The sequence below is a fragment of the Telopea speciosissima genome, chromosome 11 (genome assembly GCF_018873765.1).
Source record: "Telopea speciosissima isolate NSW1024214 ecotype Mountain lineage chromosome 11, Tspe_v1, whole genome shotgun sequence".
NCBI lineage: Eukaryota > Viridiplantae > Streptophyta > Magnoliopsida > Proteales > Proteaceae > Telopea > Telopea speciosissima.
In genome coordinates this window covers 45,844,366-45,863,593 of record NC_057926.1, presented here as the reverse complement: position 1 = coordinate 45,863,593, position 19,228 = coordinate 45,844,366, and the positions used below count along the sequence as shown (strand labels likewise).

The 19,228-nt window shown below is 39.5% G+C and overlaps 2 protein-coding genes across 4 annotated transcripts; one reads left to right on the top strand and one right to left on the bottom strand.

Moving 5' to 3' along the window:
• Positions 1-1,332: 1,332 nt before the first annotated feature.
• LOC122645703 (caffeic acid 3-O-methyltransferase-like) lies at positions 1,333-10,255 on the top strand. The gene is made up of 4 exons (XM_043839036.1): positions 1,333-1,794; positions 2,260-2,570; positions 2,802-2,866; positions 9,940-10,255. The coding sequence occupies exons 1-4, from the start codon at positions 1,379-1,381 to the stop codon at positions 10,231-10,233; spliced, it is 1,086 nt and encodes a 361-aa protein (XP_043694971.1). The 5' UTR covers positions 1,333-1,378; the 3' UTR covers positions 10,234-10,255.
• A 709-nt stretch (positions 10,256-10,964) lies between these two features.
• Positions 10,965-19,137, bottom strand: LOC122645702 (pentatricopeptide repeat-containing protein At3g53170). Of its 3 annotated transcripts, none has more exons than XM_043839033.1 (3): positions 18,702-19,137; positions 17,105-18,200; positions 10,965-11,178 (listed from the first exon to the last, which is right to left on the bottom strand). In XM_043839033.1, the coding sequence occupies exons 1-3, from the start codon at positions 19,062-19,064 to the stop codon at positions 11,051-11,053; spliced, it is 1,587 nt and encodes a 528-aa protein (XP_043694968.1). In that variant the 5' UTR covers positions 19,065-19,137; the 3' UTR covers positions 10,965-11,050. The 3 variants fall into 3 exon arrangements, with proteins under 3 accessions (XP_043694968.1, XP_043694969.1, XP_043694970.1); XM_043839034.1 differs by lacking the exon at positions 10,965-11,178 and adding an exon at positions 16,705-16,827 and having other exon boundaries at positions 17,112-18,200; XM_043839035.1 differs by lacking the exon at positions 10,965-11,178 and adding an exon at positions 16,706-16,821.
• Positions 19,138-19,228: the final 91 nt, after the last annotated feature.

Below are 19,228 nucleotides of genomic sequence, written 5' to 3'. Positions count from 1 at the left end.
GGCCTTGAGAGATCGGATCAAGGTTTAGGTATCGATCAGTCAGTCACAGATCGATAATATTGGTATTGGCCGACACTGATACCAATATTGGATCAGAGCACATTACGAACAGAGGGTAAAATTGTTAAAGTGTAGTGTGGTATCGATATCTTTGAGGGCAAAATGTCTGATACATTTGATACGGATCAATATTAGTACTGATAATGATACGATACATATAGGTCTAATATCAATACCTAAAACCATGATGTTTCATATGCTAACCAATTGTGCTCTTCTCAAATACTACCTAATAGACATGAATACTGAAATAGAGCACGATACAAAGGGTAAAGTAGTCAAAATACAATACGATATTGGTTCTTTGAGGGCAAAAGCATCCAATACACCTAATATGAAACAATATCAATATTGATATTGACAACATCTAATACAAGTATACAAATATAGCTTCACAACGAGTTTTCAACTAATGAAATGAGCCACAAATGACAAAGTCACAACTAAATCTATAAAAATAAGCGCAGGATGCATCTTGTTGTCACTAATCGGGTGAAATAAGTTGTAATCTTATATATATATATGTCTTTGCCTTATTTTCAAAAGTTATTTAATGCATAAGTAATCTTGTCATTTCACATGAACCACGACTGCTCATGAAATGATCAAATGATAAGACACTTTCAACTTATTTTAAAAATCCTTTTTTATCCTCGGCTAAAATAACTTTCAAAAAAAATGGCATAATGATAAGTCACTTAAAACTTATTTTGAAAGCCCTTTTTTATCCATGACTAAAATAAGTAAAACTATATTTGGTTGACAAGAAATGGATAGAAAAGAAAAGAAAATAAACGAAAATTTCAATTTTTTTTTGAATTTGAAAGAGATGGATACATACATCAATCATTGTATCATCATGATTTTTATTTTTATTTTTAATTTTTCGACTACAAAACATAGCCTTTAAGAATAAGATAAGGGACAAAAAGTAAAGTTACAATAAGATTTTACGTTGAGTAAAACACTGTGGTATAACGTGCAACCGCATCATCTCCTTATTTCTTATGATTTTACATTCCTATCCTTCTTCATGGTAGGTCAGTCATTGCATTTAATTATATGAATCTTCCTATGAGATAATTCAAAGATTGCGACAATGCAACTCCTATGAGCCTGTTTTTTCTCTAAAAACAACAAAATGTCATACATCAGATGCTGCTTTTCCAACCGAATCAATAAAGAAGTACCATCAATTTCCATGTCTAAATCTTAGCCCTACAAATGTATTGGAACTTTTCCAAACCCTAAAACCTATAAAGCAAATAAGCTTATAACAAAGCTCAAACTCTTCCCTCCAAGTAGAGCAAAAGTCAACATGAGTAGCAGTGCAGAATCACAGCCCAAGAACTCAAATGAAGAGGAAGATTGCTTATTTGCCATGCAACTTGCAAGTGCTTCAGTCCTGCCCATGGTACTAAGAGCTGCAATTGAGCTTGATTTGCTGGAGATTATAGCCAAGGTTGGTGCTGCTGGTAACTTCCTCTCCCCTTCAGAGATTGCTTCTCATCTCCCCACACCAAACCCAGATGCCCCTGTCATGATCGATCGTATACTTCGCCTCCTTTCGAGTTACTCCATCTTAGCATGTTCTCTGGTTACCGAAGAGAATGGTGAAGTCACAAGATTATATGGCTTAGCACCTGTGAGCAAGTTCCTAGTAAGCAATCAAGAAGAAGTTTCATTTTCTCCCTTTGCGTTCTTGTTACAGGAAAAGGCCATCATTGAAAGTTGGTTAGTTTTAACTTTTCTTCTTCTACTTATGATTAGGGTGAGCAGCTGATATTCATAGATACTTGACCTTATTGCTATGTTATTCTTTTGGTTTCTAAAGGAAACTGGTTGTACCTAGAGTTTTTCTGTCAATTCTTTGACTTGAAACCGATTTGACTCTGTAATTAGCTAGGGATCAGATCAAGTTACTCTGCTGAATCAACTTTGGATCTTGCAGAGCCTGATCCAAGGACTGGATACCTTAACTGGCCACTTGGTCAGTTTTTTTTCCTGTTTACAACTAGGGTAGAACTTTAACCTTGAAAATCATCATCATCATCATTATATCTGTACTTTCTTGTATCAAGATTTTCACCATTATTCTTATCTTAATTCAACCCAATTTTGTTCTTAACTTATTAATTGCACCTGCACATTAAATTGGCTGGATTTGGTTTTTATGATTCTAATTAATTTATAATGTAGGTACCATGTGAAAGATGCAGTTCTTGAAGGAGGAACCCCATTTGAGAAGGCCCATGGGATGAACTTTTTCGATTATCTCAGCAAGGAACCTGTATTTAACAAGATCTTCAATACAGCTATGTACAATGCCAGTATGGTAACTATGAAAAAGGTTCTTGAGACTTACAAGGGGTTTGAAGGCCTAAAGGAGGTAGTTGATGTTGGTGGTGGGTATGGAATCACTCTAAACCTTATCATTTCCAAGTATCCTACAATCAAGGGAATTAACTTTGACTTGCCTCATGTGGTAAAAGCAGCACCATCCTATCCTGGTAAGAATTTTGTCTATGTATGACCCAAACGAGAATTTTGATTGAGTAAAGAAGCAATAGTTATCACAATAATCAAGAATTAGCTTTTAATGCATGCTGAATCCATGGTGTTTGGAATTGAACTTGGTGGCTATTCAAGTATTCATAAAATTTCAAATTTGTCCTTTGGCTTCTTCATTGATTTTTTGGTTTTACTTGATCTCAAAGATGAAGGTTCCACTTTGTTGTTAGGTGTTGAGCATGTTGAAGGAGATATGTTTGTCAGTGTTCCGAAAGGAGATGCCATTTTCGTGAAGGTAATATTCATTTTTTATAAACATGTATGCTTTGGTTCAAAATATAATTGAAACAACAATCTGAGAACATCAAACACCCATGTTTCACAGAAAGAAGTCGATTTTTAGTTCAAATAATGTCAAGAAACAAAAACAATAGATTGATGAATCTATTTTTCATAAAACCTCAAAACAGAGTTGTGATAGCCAACATACGTACCCTGGTTGTCTAGATCTGTGAGGAAATGGACAGAAGGTAGTGTTCAGCTCAAAGGAGTCCAGACAGATATCGCCGTTCTGTCCACCGGCGGATACTTAGAGGGGGAAAAAAGGAAAAATTCTTGGCTAAATCTCAACAAACAAACCAAGAGCAACCGAGAGAGAGAGTCTGACCTTGAAGAAGAGATTGCTTGAAGTAGACGCCCTGTGCTTTGCAGGAACCTAGCTTTCCCTTTCAGCTCCCTCACAAGTTCTTTTTGAGTTCGAGGCTCTTTTCGAGTCGCGTTTCAGAATGTCCATACCAAGTAGTCTTTTTCATCTCAGAATGCATTATCGAGCTATAAAGCATTCCAAGAATGCATACCAAGTGCAGCCTTAAAATTATTTTTAGATCAGTTGCATCGTCCCTAGGTTGTCCTAGGGCTACGGTCCAGGTAAACCAAAAAAGAGAGCATCCCAGTGCATGAGGCTCCCACTACTGCAGGGTTTTTTTTTTTTTTTGGGGGGGGGGGTATGCAGCCTTACACCCTGCTGCGTAAGAGAGACTGTTTCCAAGTTTTGAACCCGCAACAACCAAACAGGTTGCAATAGTGTAACTTAACCGCTGTGCCAAGGCTAACCCTGAGGCTCCCACTACTGCAGGGTTTTGGTGGGGGGGGCGTATGCAGCCTTACACCCTGCTGCGCAAGAGAGACTGTTTCCAAGTTTTGAACCCGCAACAACCAAACAGGTTGCAATAGTGTAACTTAACCGCTGTGCCAAGGCTAACTGTTAGAGATAAGGATAATCCCTTCTCCTTATCAACTACTCCAGAAGAGTCCCACGGCATAACGGATAAGAGCACCACCACGCACAAAGGATTATCACCTAATCCTGAAGAGCTCAACCGATCAAAGGATAAGAGCATCACAGATGTTATCCCTACTTCAACGTACAAGGCTGCTGCAGTTGTTGAGTTTAAATCAAACTCCTCCAAGCTCAAGGATCATGACCAAGTTCATCCTAACTATAAGACCTGCTGTACTTATCCATCTCATGAGATTAACCATTGTAACCTCATCAAACCTATCTCTAATAATCTATATATAGAGAGGAGAGATGAAGGCTAATAGTGTGGAAAAATACAAGATCTGTGGACGTAGGTTTCCAGTGAAACCGAACCACATTAAAAACGTTATTGTGTTCTTCTCTTCTCTGATCTCTTCTCTTCTACTTCTTTAAACTCAAACATGGTATCATTTGACCAGGGTTCTTTGGGCTCTGCTAGTAATCTTCCCACTATTGGCTCGGCTTCCTCATCTTTCTCTCAATTTCCATCTCTCAATCATGCCATTGCTATAAAATTAACAGATTCAAACTACCTGTTATGGAAGTCACAGTTCGTCCCTCTTCTTAGAGGATATGACCTATATGACTTGGTCACTGGTGTCTCCACTTGCCCACCTCAATATCTTCCGGCTGCAGCAAATACGTCTCCTACAGGTCAACAGGGGACTGAAGCATCTACAGCCACACCACTACTCAATCCAACCTACATCACTTGGCAGCGACAAGATCAGCTTATCATGAGCTGGTTAATCTCATCACTATCTGAACCTGTGCATACTCAAATCATTGGGTGCACAACATCTCATGAAGTTTGGAGCGTGCTCGAAAGCTCCTACAATAGTCTGTCAAGTGCTCGGGTGTTGCAGCTTCGATATCAGTTGCAGACAACCAACCGAGGATCCTCTACAATACAGGAATATTTGTTGAAAGTTAAATCAATCACCGATCTACTTGCAGCCGCTGGTAAGCCTATAGGTAATGAGGATCTATGTCTCTACACTCTTGCTGGTTTAGGTTCAGAATATAAGGACTTTGTGACTTCGATCACCACCCGCACTGATGTGATCTCATACCCTGACCTACGTGGTATGCTCCTTACACAAGAAATCAGACTTCTTGATGCCCAAAAAATCTGAAACAAATATCACAGTAAACACTGTTACTACTGCTGATAATAAGGGTGGGCGATCCAATCGTGGTGCTTCCACCCCCCGTGGTGGCAGGTTCCCATACCGGGGAGGCCGGAATGGTCGTGGAGGATACAAATCCGGCTATCCCCGTCAACCAAATCAAGGGGCAGCAGCTCCACAGCCCCACTCTCCAAATCAGGTTATATGCCAAGTTTGTAATCGTGTTGGCCACAGAGCTCTTGATTGTCGCCAACGCTTTAATCATGCCTACCAGTCCACTCAGGGTGCTTCCCCACTGGCTGCAAATAATGTTGATTATAATAGAACAGTTGCTACTGACAATACTTGGTTTCCTGATTCTGGTGCGACAAATCACATCACTGCTGACATAGACAACTTAAGCTTATCAACAGAGTACACTGGCACAGATCAGATTCAAGTCGGAAATGGCTCAGGTTTGAAAATTCTTCACACAGGCTCCACTCAAATAATTTCTTCACCCAAAGATTTGATTCTTCCTAAAATATTGCATGTGCCTGACATTACAAGAAACCTGCTTTCTGTTTCACAGTTTACCAAGGATAATAATGTTTTATTTGAATTTCATCCTGACCGTTTCTTTGTAAAGGATCGATGCACGGGGAAGTGCCTCCTTCAGGGCATCACTAAGGATGGGTTGTACCAGTTCACACTAAATAAGGCTGCGAGGAATCCACAGGCGTCCATTGGCGAAAGGACATCGTTGAATCAATGGCATAACAGGCTAGGGCACCCTGCTCTACGCCTTGTTCGTCAGATTACCAGTCATTTTGATTTACCTATTAGTACTAAAACGGAGTTTAATATTTGTAATGCCTGTCAACAAGGCAAAAGCCATAAACTACCATTTTATTCATCTGCTCACAGGTCATCTGGACCATTGGATCTTATTTATTCTGATGTATGGGGCCCTTCTCCCATACCCTCTTTAGATGGACATCGATATTATGTTCATTTCCTTGATGATTTCAGTAAATTTATATGGCTGTTTCCGATAGTACAAAAATCTGATGTATTGCCTGTATTTACCAAGTTCAAGTTACTTGTTGAGAACTTATTTGACAGAAAAATTAAGCGGTTGCACAGTGATTGGGGGGGTGAGTACCGCTCTGTATCTCACTTCCTAGATGCAAATGGCATTGAACACCGGATATCTTGCCCACACACACATGAACAAAATGGTTCATGAGCGACGCCATCGCCCATTGTTGAGACAGGCTGGCTCTTTTATCTCATGCCAGCATTCCTAAAAATTACTGGCACTATGCATTTACTACTGCTGCATTTTTAATTAACAGATTGCCTACTGTTGTGCTTGGGAATGTTTGCCCTTTATTCAAACTATTTGGGACCCAACCAGATTATATGACTTTGAAAGTCTTTGGTGCAGCATGTTACCCATTATTACGGCCATTTAATAAGCATAAACTTGACTATAGGTCTGAGCTTCATGCCTTTCTGGGCTATAGCTCTCAGCACAGAGGGTATACTTGCCTCAATATGCGCACCAGGGGAATTATCATATCTAGGCATGTTGTGTTTGATGAGGACCGGTTTCCATTCAAGGAGGCTACGGATAAGGTTCCCATACCCTCTCCTCCCTCCTCCATTCTAGGTCCTCCACCACTACTTCCACTATTTTCATTAGGCCATCATGAGACCGCTCCACCAACTGGTCCAACACCACCGCCACGCTCACCTACTGCCACTACAGCTCCTCAAATGGCACCACCTGCAGGAACCGAGGCTCCAACACATTCCACCAATACCGTGGAACCATTACCCTTGGTACCACCGCCCTCTCCACCTGCTCCATCACAAGCACCAGCTCCACGACATCCTATGGTTACTAGGACCCGTGATGGCACAAGGCGGCCCAAAGTCCTGCTCACAACCAGCCATCCTCTACCCATCTCCTTGTTAACCGAATCCGTGGCTCACTCAATGGAACCAACGTGCTACACAACTGCCACCAAGGATCCCAACTGGCGTCATGCAATGGACAAGGAATTTAATGCTCTCATTCGCAATGGGACCTGGACTCTAGTTCCCTACCAACCCAAGATGAATGTAGTAGGTTGTAAGTGGGTATACAAGGTCAAACGCCTAGCCGATGGGGCTATAGAGCGATTCAAAGCTCGCTTAGTGGCCAAAGGATTCCATCAACAAGAGGGTCTGGACTATACAGAAACCTTCAGTCCTATTGTTAAGCCCACTACAATTCGGCTTATTCTATCTCTGGCTGTTTCCAAGGGATGGGTAATCCGACAACTTGACGTACAAAATGCCTTCCTACATGGTGTTTTACAGGAAGAGGTGTACATGACCCAACCACAGGGATTTACAGATTTACAATATCCCAATCATGTCTGCAAACTTCATAAGTCCATCTATGGTTTAAAACAGGCTCCACGGGCCTGGTTTGAACGACTAAGTATGTTTCTTCAAGATTTTGGCTTCAAAGGATCCAAAACAGACACATCACTGTTTTTCTACAACTCGGCCGGCACTACTATGTTCTTATTGGTCTATGTTGATGATATTGTCCTCACAGGCAATAACACCACATTTATTGCAGGCTTTCTTGCCACACTTGCCGCCACCTTTGCCATCAAGGACCTAGGACAACTTCACTACTTTCTGGGAATTAGTGTGGAAAGACAAAGTACTGGGCTGCAGCTCTCTCAACGCCGGTATATACTTGATCTACTTGATCGCACCAACATGACTGGGTGTAAACCGATCTCTACACCAATAGCCACCACCCACTCCCTATCAAAGGAAGCGGGGACACCAATGGAAGATCCCACTCTTTATCGCAGTGTTGTAGGAGGACTGCAGTATGCAACCTTGACTTGGCCAGACATAGCTTTTGCCGTTAACAAAGTATGCCAATTTATGCAACGGCCTACCACTGATCATTGGGCTGCTGTTAAACGGATATTGCGCTATCTTAAATCTACCATTGATCATGGATTGTATCTTCAGCCTCAACAGACTCTGCAACTATATGCCTACTCTGATGCTGATTGGGCTGGATGCCCTGATGACAGGAAATCAACCGATGGCTATGCCATCTATCATGGCACCTAATATCTTGGAGTTCAAGAAAACAGGCCACAGTTGCCCGCTCCAGCACTGAATCCGAATACAGGGCTGTAGCAAATGCCGCAGCAGAACTCACTTGGTTGCAATCTTTAATGAGTGAACTAGGCCTTTACATGAGCCATGCACCCGTTCTATGGTGCGATAATGTAGGCGCCACCTACCTGACGGCAAACCCGGTGTTCCATGCCCTTACCAAACATGTAGAAATTGACTTCCATTTTGTCAGAGATAAAGTTGCGAAGGGAGATCTTGATGTCCGGTTCATCTCCACCAAGGACCAGATCGCAGATATTTTGACCAAGGCACTATCAAGGCAGCAGTTCAGCTATCTCAGTTCCAAGCTCAAGGTTCTACAACCCTTGAACTTGCGGGGGCGTGTTAGAGATAAGGATAATCCCTTCTCCTTATCAACTACTCCAGAGGAGTCCCACGGCATAACGGATAAGAGCACCACCACGCACAAAGGATTATCACCTAATCCTGAAGAGCTCAACCGATCAAAGGATAAGAGCATCACAGATGTTATCCCTACTTCAACGTACAAGGCTGCTGCAGTTGTTGAGTTTAAATCAAACTCCTCCAAGCTCAAGGATCATGACCAAGTTCATCCTAACTATAAGACCTGTTGTACTTATCCATCTCATGAGATTAACCATTGTAACCTCATCAAACCTATCTCTAATAATCTATATATAGAGAGGAGAGATGAAGGCTAATAGTGTGGAAAAATACAAGATCTGTGGACGTAGGTTTCCAGTGAAACCGAACCACATTAAAAACGTTATTGTGTTCTTCTCTTCTCTGATCTCTTCTCTTCTACTTCTTTAAACTCAAACACTAACCCACTAGTCCAGGTAAACCAAATCCAGACATATTCAGACAAAATTCCAAATTGTACCAGACTCTGAGCCCATTGCCAGATTAGGGCCTTCAAGGGAACGAGGCGATGGTGGATGCAGCCACAAGTCTAAAAAGCATTAATGTACAAGTATACCTAGCTTCCATGTGTACCCATATGATTTACTACATTGCAGCCTTCTTCGATCGCAAATGTGAAATCAAGTATTCCAAAATCATTCTGGTCCTAAGTTGCATCACTGTAGTAGATCCTGTTATTTTGCTCTTCCCAAATGTTCCTGCTAGCAATGACCTGCAATATAAACTGTCAAATCTTGCGCCAAATACCATAGGGCCAGGAGCAATGTTCCAACCTGCAGCAACACTTCAGGATTCCATGCATATAATCATGAAATTTCTAAAAATATAAGCAGCTAAATTTCCATCCATATACTCTTTCTTTGGTTTCAAGAAAATCCAAAATGCCAAGAAAGACATTATTGGCAACAGAAAACACAGTCCTAATATGTCGTCAATAGAGTCACGGTACTAATTTGTCATCAAGAGAGTTGTGTCATCTCCTAAATCAAACTCCCATGGCTTATTGGACTTCCTACTCAATTTTTATAGTTTTCCTAAGGAAACGATGTAGAGAAAATACAATCAGTGGTAGACTAGTAGCAATATAATTTTAAGGCCACATACTAATTATTAAATTTTCAAGTCACCTTAACCGATGGAGTTTTTACAAGTAGAGACATAATATTAATGGAAAGATGAAATCCCAATTCATATACTACCATTAATGAGGCAAGGGCAAACCTTAGGGTTTTTCCTATCCCAAGCAGGATTCAACCATGTTCATTTATCATACATTGAAAAGTCTTGATGTGATAGGCAAGAAACTTTCTGAACTATCAAAATTGTTTGCAGTGGTTACTTCATGCCTTGAACGATGAGAAATGTTTGAAATTGTTGAAGAATTTCTGGGAAGCACTACCAGACAAAGGAAAAGTGATTGCTGTGGAATCTGTAGTTCCCGAAGCACCCAAGAGCAGTCTCCTAGCTCATAACGTCTTCCAAATGGACCTTATGATGTTGGCTCAACCAGGAGGAAAGGAACGGACAGAGAGAGAATTTAAGGCCTTGGCTCAAGTAGCTGGATTTGCAGATTTAAGAATTGTTTGTCAAGTTTACAGTTATTCAATCCTTGAATTCTATAAATAGATAATAAATTAGACTGAATAAACATGTGACATATTGCATATGCATTGTTAAGAACTTAAGATGGTGACTGATAAAGATAATCAAGGTTTCTATTTCATATTATGTGTAATCAATCACTCTTGAATATAACTCTGGGGGTTTGTTACCCTTTACAAATATCAATGAATCGGCCCATAGTGGTCAATGTTTTCTGCCCAAAATTACATGTTATCAAGGCGGGTTGCTCTTCTATCCATCATAAGTGTCTGGGCTGCCATATTCTCGATTTTCTCTTCTTCATCGATTTTATGTTTTCTGGATCTCGTCTATAGCATCAACTGATGGGACCAACATTTTTGCCCTCTCTTCCCAAGCCCCATCAATCTGCCTCGACTTTTCAACCTTGCAAAAAAAATTGTGGGTTTCAAACATACTTTCTCTTACAGGTTGGGAGTTTGATCCACTCTTAGGGTAGATTTGATCTTGTTTCCACCTCAATTTCCTCATGCATCTGAGTCATTTCAGCATTCAGGATCAGTTTTTGCTCTTTTCTGGCCTTGGAAAAGTGGCTTTGAAGAGGGGGAGCGGGGAATTTGTATCTGCTAATCGGTTTTGCAGGAAATGCCAAAACAGGGAGGTGTTTCGGTATCACTGGATTTGTACCGAACTGTATCGACCCATCTCAGGTCATCTCGACCAAGACAGGTTGAGACAGTTGGATTCATCCCCCCCCCCCCCACTTCTTTTTGTCCCCATGGTGATTCGTATCGTTTCTTGTCTCCATAACTGCAATTCCAATACACCGATATGCCCAATGTCTTAAGACTTGATAACTTGATCACCTCCAGCATGAATGAGTAATATGCTTTTTGGCCATGGAGGAGGCCACTGAAAGGAGAGGTATAACATGTTTGGACGTTTCCTGTGTGGCTGAAATACCTGAACTGCCATTCTTAGCTTTTGAACCTGTAGACGATACATATCCAATCAAATACAGAAATAGAAAGAGTTTATGCATGGCCACACAAGAGAACAACCAATTCAAGGCTGTCTAAAATTTGGAAGATTTTGAATGGTCAGAAGAGTAACAAAAAAATTTTAAAACCCTCTATTAATATGCATATAGAAAGTACAAAAAAAAATTTCATTCTAGTACATACATGATTCGAAATTTTAACATAACAAAAGTACTCTGTACATTGAAATACGAGGATTCCACCTTTAGTACCAGAAGAGAAGGAAGAAGGAAAAAGCATAGCACAAGTACTTGAGTTTGAATAAATGTAGACTGATCTTCTAGTTATGTTATGATCTAACAAACATAATGCTATTTGTTAAGGGTGATTAAACTGTTGCTTTCCCCCCTGGCCACGTCAGAAATCATCATTATTCTTTCAAGGATTCCTAACGGCATGTATAATCATCAGGCCTTAGCTGAGTGTCTATATACTCTATGGTAATATGATCTGAACTAATTAGCGAATCATGTAATTGAAATAAAAGAAACTCCCAAGTCCCAACCACGACTTCGCAGTGGGGAGAAGGATCAAGACACTCATTTTTGGTATTTAATTCCAAGTAGGATATGATCTTCATAATAAATAAAAAAAGACACAATTTTCCATCAATACTCTAAATAAATTATTTCTCATATATGTGTATAATGCTTGAAACCTGCACATTTTCCAAATCCCAGCTTAGGATTCCCTAAAAGAGATAACACTGATTTGTTTCTGTTTTTCACTGTTTTGAGATATTTGAGAGTTGGGTAAAGAAGGGAATCAGGGATGATGTTCATTTTGAAACAACCAAAACTTGAAAACAGAAATTGTTTTCATTCATTCTTTTATTTTTCATCATCTTCTCATTTCATTTTTTCTCTCTTGAGCAGTGGCATCATATTTTTCTCCTTTTGATAATTTCTTGACTTCTCATAAGTAATAATACTTGGGCTATTTGCAAATATTATATATGGATGGACTATGAATTTTTTTAAAAAAAATGCATTCATAATTTCTCACATAACTAAAGTCAAGTGTACAGGCAATGACAATATTCTTTTTATGTTGAGAAAATTCATTAGCATGTATGTATTCATCTCAAAAAAAGAAAGAAATACATTAGCTTGTATGCAATGTTTTAGTAGAAGAAGTTAATCAGATTATGTAAGGGGTATGTCATTACCTCTTTTGGCAGCTTATTCTTCGCTATTCAATTATTCAGCAGTCTAGGCACTTGGTTTTTCTTTGGAAACATATATCACCTAGCCCTAGCTGTACTGGATTGATAAGTTTCAGTTGTGATATACCATACTGCATCAATTTCATTACGCTTGTTGTGATTTGAATAAGCATTAGCAAGAGAGGTTAGCACTCGTGGTCCAGAATTAAATACAACCTGCAGAGTCACAAACAAGTTCTCTGAAACTTATAACCTGAAGCTTTGTTCAGACTGAATATGAGTCGACCATACTACATCATTTGATGACACAAATAATAGAGAAGAGGGAAACACAAAAGATTAACCGGTACTTGACGACTAAGTGTGAATAGGTTACCTTCTGAGTACAGTATATAATGCTTATTTGATTGGCAAATAACTTAAAAAGACAAAAAAAAAAATAGAATGCAAAAGGACTGCCATTAGACAGAAAGAATATAATTAAGCAGAACATCACAAGAGCAGAAAAGTAAAAGTTAGAAGCATAATTAGAACATAATAGAAAGTGATATGTAAAAGCATAATTTGACTGCAATGGAGGACAGGGAGGGGTCTATAATGTCTAAACAATTTTCTCGAAGAGATTCAAAGATTCAAAGTTGTTAGTTTCAAACTGTGCTCAATTGAACAATACATGAAATCAGTAATACAAAGCAATCAGAAAGAGCACCTGTGGCTGTGGGGCAAGACGGAGGTTCGTAAAATGGGCAGCAAAGGCAAAGGTGGCATTGAAAGTGACAGCACTGGAGCCACTAATTGCTCTTAATGTAAAATATATAACTTAAATCTAAAATCTTTTTCTAATTGCTAGCCTATAACATTTTGCGACCCAATCCTAATCTGACATAAAACCACACAAAGAGAGCATTCCAGTGCACGAGGCTCCCGCTACTGCAGGGTCTGGGAGGGGCAAATGTACGCAGCCTTACCCCCTGCTTTGCAAGAGAGGCTGTTTCAAAGTTTTGAACCCGCAACAACCAAACAGGTTGCAATAGCACAGCTTAACCGTTGTGCCAAGGCTCACCCACTAGTCCAGGTAAACCAAATCCAGACAAATTCCAAATTGTACCTAACTGTGAGCCCATTGCCAGATTAGGGCCTTCAAGGGAACGAAGCGATGGTGGATGCAGCCACAAGTCTTAAAAGCATTAAGTTACAAGTATACCTAGCTTCCTTGTGTACCCATATGGTTTACTACATTGCAGCCTTCTTCGACTGTAAATGTGAAATCAAGTATTCCAAAACCATTCTGGTCCTAAATTGCATCACTGTAGTAGATCCTGTTATTTTGCTCTTCCCAGATGTTCCTGCTAGCAGTGACCTGCAACATAAACTGTCAAATCTTCCCCAAAATACCATAGGGCCAGGAGCAATGTTCCAACCTGCAGGAACACTTCAGGATTCCATGTACATAATCATGAAATATCTACAAAGATAGGCAGCTAAATTTCCATCTATACACTGTTTCTTTGGTTTCAAGAGAATCCAAACTGCCAAGAATTGAGTTGAGTTTCAGTTGGACTACATTTAACTAATGGTTTCACTGAAGTTACTCATTTACAAAGAGTTGAGTTTCAGTTGGACCCTAACCGTACACAACCAAGCTGACTACCTGGCTTGCAAACCTAATTTGAAGAAGAAACCTAAGTTGCTCCCATTCTTCAAAAATGGATATTACTAGTGTCAGATATTCCATGTTTCAGCATAAGTTCCACACTGAAACAGTTCTGAAATAAATCCGGGTGTTCAAATTTTATATTTCTCCTCTTCTTTGAAAGTAAACCAAGCATGTTTCACATTTCAGGTGCATGAAAAGTACATAGATAATTCTGTTAGAAAAAGGGATAAAAATCACAATTGTTTGAATTTCTGCTAAGATGCATGCTACTTTGATGTACAACGGAGGCCTTGGGATGCTCCAGTACAGAGGAGTGATTTGATTCGTATTGAAGGAACTAAAAGAGCTAGGGGCAGGCCTAAACTAACCATAGGAGAGGTGATGAGGAAAGACATGCATAGCTTAGGACTTGTATTATGTATGACTTCGAATAGAGCTGATTAGAGAGCAAGGATCAATGTAGCCGACCCCATTTAGTTGGGATAAGGCTATGTTGTCATTGTTGTTGTTAAGCGGAAAAGAAATCTCTACAACAAAAAATAAGTAGAGGGCAGCATTGGAATGTAAGTGGGACTTTAATGCATTAACCATTCTTAAAATTTGGAATTTTCAAAGAAGATAGTCATTATGCAATAGAAGGAATACTAAGAAAGTGATGATCCTGGGTACAATAACCCTGATGTAGATCGCTTTGGTCACCCCAAAGTGATAAATTCCAAGTATAAAAGACTAGTGGCAATTCTGTAATTTCTGGCAACGATTTAAGACACTATTGGAAGGGGATGAGGACCTTGAGATGGAAAGGTAAAAATATCGATAGAAGAGCTTTTTTGACAAAGGGTTTTTTTGGAAGTACAAATTGATGGGGACGAAAACAGAATCAAAATATCGATAGAAGAGCTTTTTTGACAATAATCAATAGGAGGTCTTAATTTTAAATAGAAGAAGTTGGCTTCTTATTCTTCTCAATAAAGCGGAATAATAGACTCTGTTTTGGATGTTTCAGATGAGAACGCCCAAATCAAAATTCAATTGTGATGAGATTTTAGGGTGAAGTTCCCAACTCCCAAACGTCTGAAGTTAGACCAGTAACTGACTCAGACTTCGGATATGATTTTAGTAATAAAACTCAGGTATGGATTCAAATCCCAAAATTTCTTTTGAAACGGAATTGAAACCAAAGAGTTCTATCAATTCTTATTAGTTTCCAAACCAACGTAAAACAGTCAGCAGCCAATAAAACGAAATAATTCAAACTGGAAAGAAAATAAAGAGGAAGAAAGAGATTTGCATAACAGAATCTTAAGTGAGAAAGAATAATGGTGGGAATAGGTCTGGATCACACCTGAAACGAGGATATCAAAGAAGATGAGATAGACTTGTGCATTCACAACTCTTGGCAGCTAATGACAGAGTCTCGAAAAAAAATTAATTCAAAATAAGTTTGAATCAAACTCCACAACCAATCTCCTACGATTATATCAAAGGATAAAAGAAACTTACAAAAATAACCAAAAGAGATAAATTCCTATCTAACCCTACGTTTTTAACTGCATCAGAAAGTTATAGGATGACAGTAGATTAATAAAGAAACATAGGGAGGGAACTGGAGAGCCTAACTGTCTGTATTCATTCACAAAACTAAGGCAAATAAGCCATTATATGCATGTATTTCATATGGTCATCTAGCCTGTTCCATGACATGGGGCTCAAAATTGCTACTGCCCACTTCCACTGTTAAAACTAAAATGAGAAGCTTTTAACTGTAACTGAACACCCATAGAACAATTAAAACCCACTAAAGCAAATCAAAACCATTCAAACCTGGTCCACATCCAACAAACTAATGTAGTTCCATAAAAATATCACCACCCATAAAACTGAAAATAGAAGAAAAATCAATTGAACCACCAAATAAAGAGGAGAAGTATCTAAGCAGCATGCCCTTAGTGCTTCGGACACCAAGAGACCATCTGGGCTGGTGGGAGCCAAAAAGAGTCTGGGACCCATATCGAATAAGGCCCTATTCTTCCAATCTCTCCCACACTCCGGCTTCCAAAGAAGATGAGTTTTTCTTTTTCACCAGCAAGTTGATTGCTTCTTTTATTTTTAGCTAGCTTTTTTTAGGTAACTTTCACAAGAACCCAAATGCTATAATATTAAAAACCAACTGTACTCCTCCACAATCATCAGTCTAACATCAAGGGGGGGGGGGGAACAAGTGACATGTTTCTCCAAGAAAAATTCCAAAAGAACATTTTGATTTTATTTAACACTGTAATTTGTCTCATCTTTGGCACAAACAGAATGGATGATTTGAAATCATAAATGATCAAAAGAATTTCTGCATTTAGGCTTACTTGTGAGATTCTTCCTTTCAAGGACCACAAAATAATGTGTAGAAAGTACTTGACAAAACTAAATGTAAGTTTTACTTGAAAGAAAAAGTGATTCTCCTTACTGCAAGCAATACCATTCAGAAAGCCAGTAGTTGCAGTTTCCCCAGTTCTGACCAAAGTCTAATATCACTTCAGGAAAATGATAGCCACACTGCCAGTGTCATACACCCTCTCAAGCTCTCTCTCTCTGGCATGTGGGCCCGCTATATATGAACCGTGCAACGCCCCCTCCCGTGCTTCCATTCGCTTGGAATGGGAGATTCCATTCCACACGAGCAGTGTGGCAATCCCTTACCCTATCATTTTATTTCAGAAAGTTTCTGCTACACTATTCTCAACTTCCATACCATATAATCATCACTAATCAGGTACCTGAGTAAGACAAGAATGTGTATCAAGGCATTAAACAGTACAATGTCATTGACTGAAACTAGCAATTCTCAATAAAAGGGAGAGAGGAGGATTTTTGTTTCCAACTTAATGCTTATGACAATTGAGAAACTAATCAAACCATAATTAAGCTTAGATGCAGATGCAAAGATACATGAAACTGAAATAAGAATCAGAAATGCTAATTAGAAAGGATAAGAAGATATGATGGAGAGAGGAGTCCTAAAGTCATGACCACATAAGATAGGAAGAGTCAAATTGATACCTGAATTTTTTTCCTCGTTAAATTTCTCCATCTCAAACTCACGCACAGCCTCCAAATTCCCCTGTACCTTATAGGCCTGGATCATAGTGGCAAAGGTTATCTTATCAGGCATGCATTTCCTCTCCTTCATTATCAAGAACATCTCTTCCATCCGCTTAACATTACCAGCCTGGCCAAATGTGCTGATGACACAATTGAAAAAAGGAGTGTCTGGAACTATGTCAGAATTATATACTTGCCTCAAGATAGAATCAACCTTGTCCAAAAGTCCAGCTTTACTGTATCCGCTAACAAGAGAACAGTAAGTAATAGAATTAGGCTTTATGCCCCGGTTCTTCATTATTTGGAAAAAGTACTCCATCACTTTTATATTTCCTTTTCTCCCAAACATCTCAATAATTATATTGAAGGTAATGATGGTTGGAGAGAAGAACCTTTTCTCCATAAACTCAAACACAGAAACCATTTTCTCGAACATGCCCACTTTTCCATATGATCTCATTAGTGTATTAAATGTTCTTATGTCTGATCTAATCCCCATGTGCTGGAACTCATCATACCACTTCTCCATATTTTCAATCTGTCCAGCATTTCCATAAGCCCAGATGATAGAATTCAGTGTGAAAACATCAGGCAGGCATTGACCACTCTCAATCATGTCCATTAATGATTTCTCCATCTTTTCAAACATCTCAGCTTTCCCATACCCATCAATGATGGTGTTGTATGTAACAGTGCTACACTGGATTCCTAAATATGACATTTCTGTGAGCACTGGATCAATCAGATCAAAACGATGGAATTTAGCGCAACAGTTGATGAGGATTGAATACGTGACTACATCTGGTCTACAGTCCGACACGGACTTCATATGGTCCACCGTATGGAATGCCTCATCTAAAAGACCACTGAGGCCATAAGCATTCACAAGTGAAGTGTAAACATCAATAGTAGGTTTGAGCCCTTCAGATAGCATAACCTCAAATAGAAAACTTGCCTGCTTAGGTTGCCTGCACTTTGCAAGCATCATTAAGAGCTTGGTGTATGTTTGGCATCTTGGTTGGTACCAGTGTTGCTTACGAAGAAGTCCAAATATCTATGAGTGAAAAAAATCTCCATTTCAGAAAGCATTTGAAACATCATGAAATCTTGTAATTTCAATCAAGGTTCCAATGCAGAATGCTGTATAGTTAATATAGAAATTAGGAGCCTAGGACAATGGGACGAGCTTCGGTCACGTAAAACACAGCTAGCGCTGAAACAATTTAGCATACATGGTAGATTTCAAGCAAAACATTTACACCAAATCTTGGATTCGAATATCATTTCAAGCATTGGCATTCTTCAAATAACATAGAGAAAAAAGGACAAGTAAAGATTTTAATTTACAGCAAAGGTCATTGACACTTCCACTTGAACTAGCCAGAATCATGAAACATTTCCCTCATCAAAAGATAATTCTTCAGTCCTAAAAATTCGAATTTAAATCAACTCCGTTTCATGGAGCAATAAATCAAACTCCCAAGAGACCGTCTTTAATTCAAAAATCAGTATGACTGAAATATGGGAGAAGAAAAAAGAGGAAAAGGAGAAAAACCTTGAGAGCAGATTCCCAGAGGCTGTTACGTATTGATTCGTCTAAAGCTTCCAAAACCGCTTTGGGCCAAAGGCTATTTGATTTGGCGGAATAGGCTTTCTTCTCAATACCTTTAGTAGCAGCCTCAGTCCGAAGAATCCGTGAAAGATCTTTCTTCGCCACTCTCCGAAGCCCTTTCGATGTCTCAATGCTCCTTTTCTCCGACTTCACGAAGAAGGGAAAAGAAGAGGACTGTTTTGCTCTGTCCGCTGGTTTCCAGGGAAGTACAACGCGAGAACCGAACGTAAGAGAAGCTGAAGACGACGGGGAAAAGCACAGTTTAGATTTAGCGGCATCAGGGAACTGAACCTGGAGCAGCTCCATTTTGAATTACAAACTCCAATTCAAACAGAGTCCGAAGCCATTAGAGACGCAACTGCTGCTCCTGTGGTCGTTGAGTACGTTAAGCGTTGGCCTTCCTCCTCCTCTCGGACTGTGGGAGCATGAGCATGATAATACCCAGTTACCCCCTGTCTGTCATGCCTATC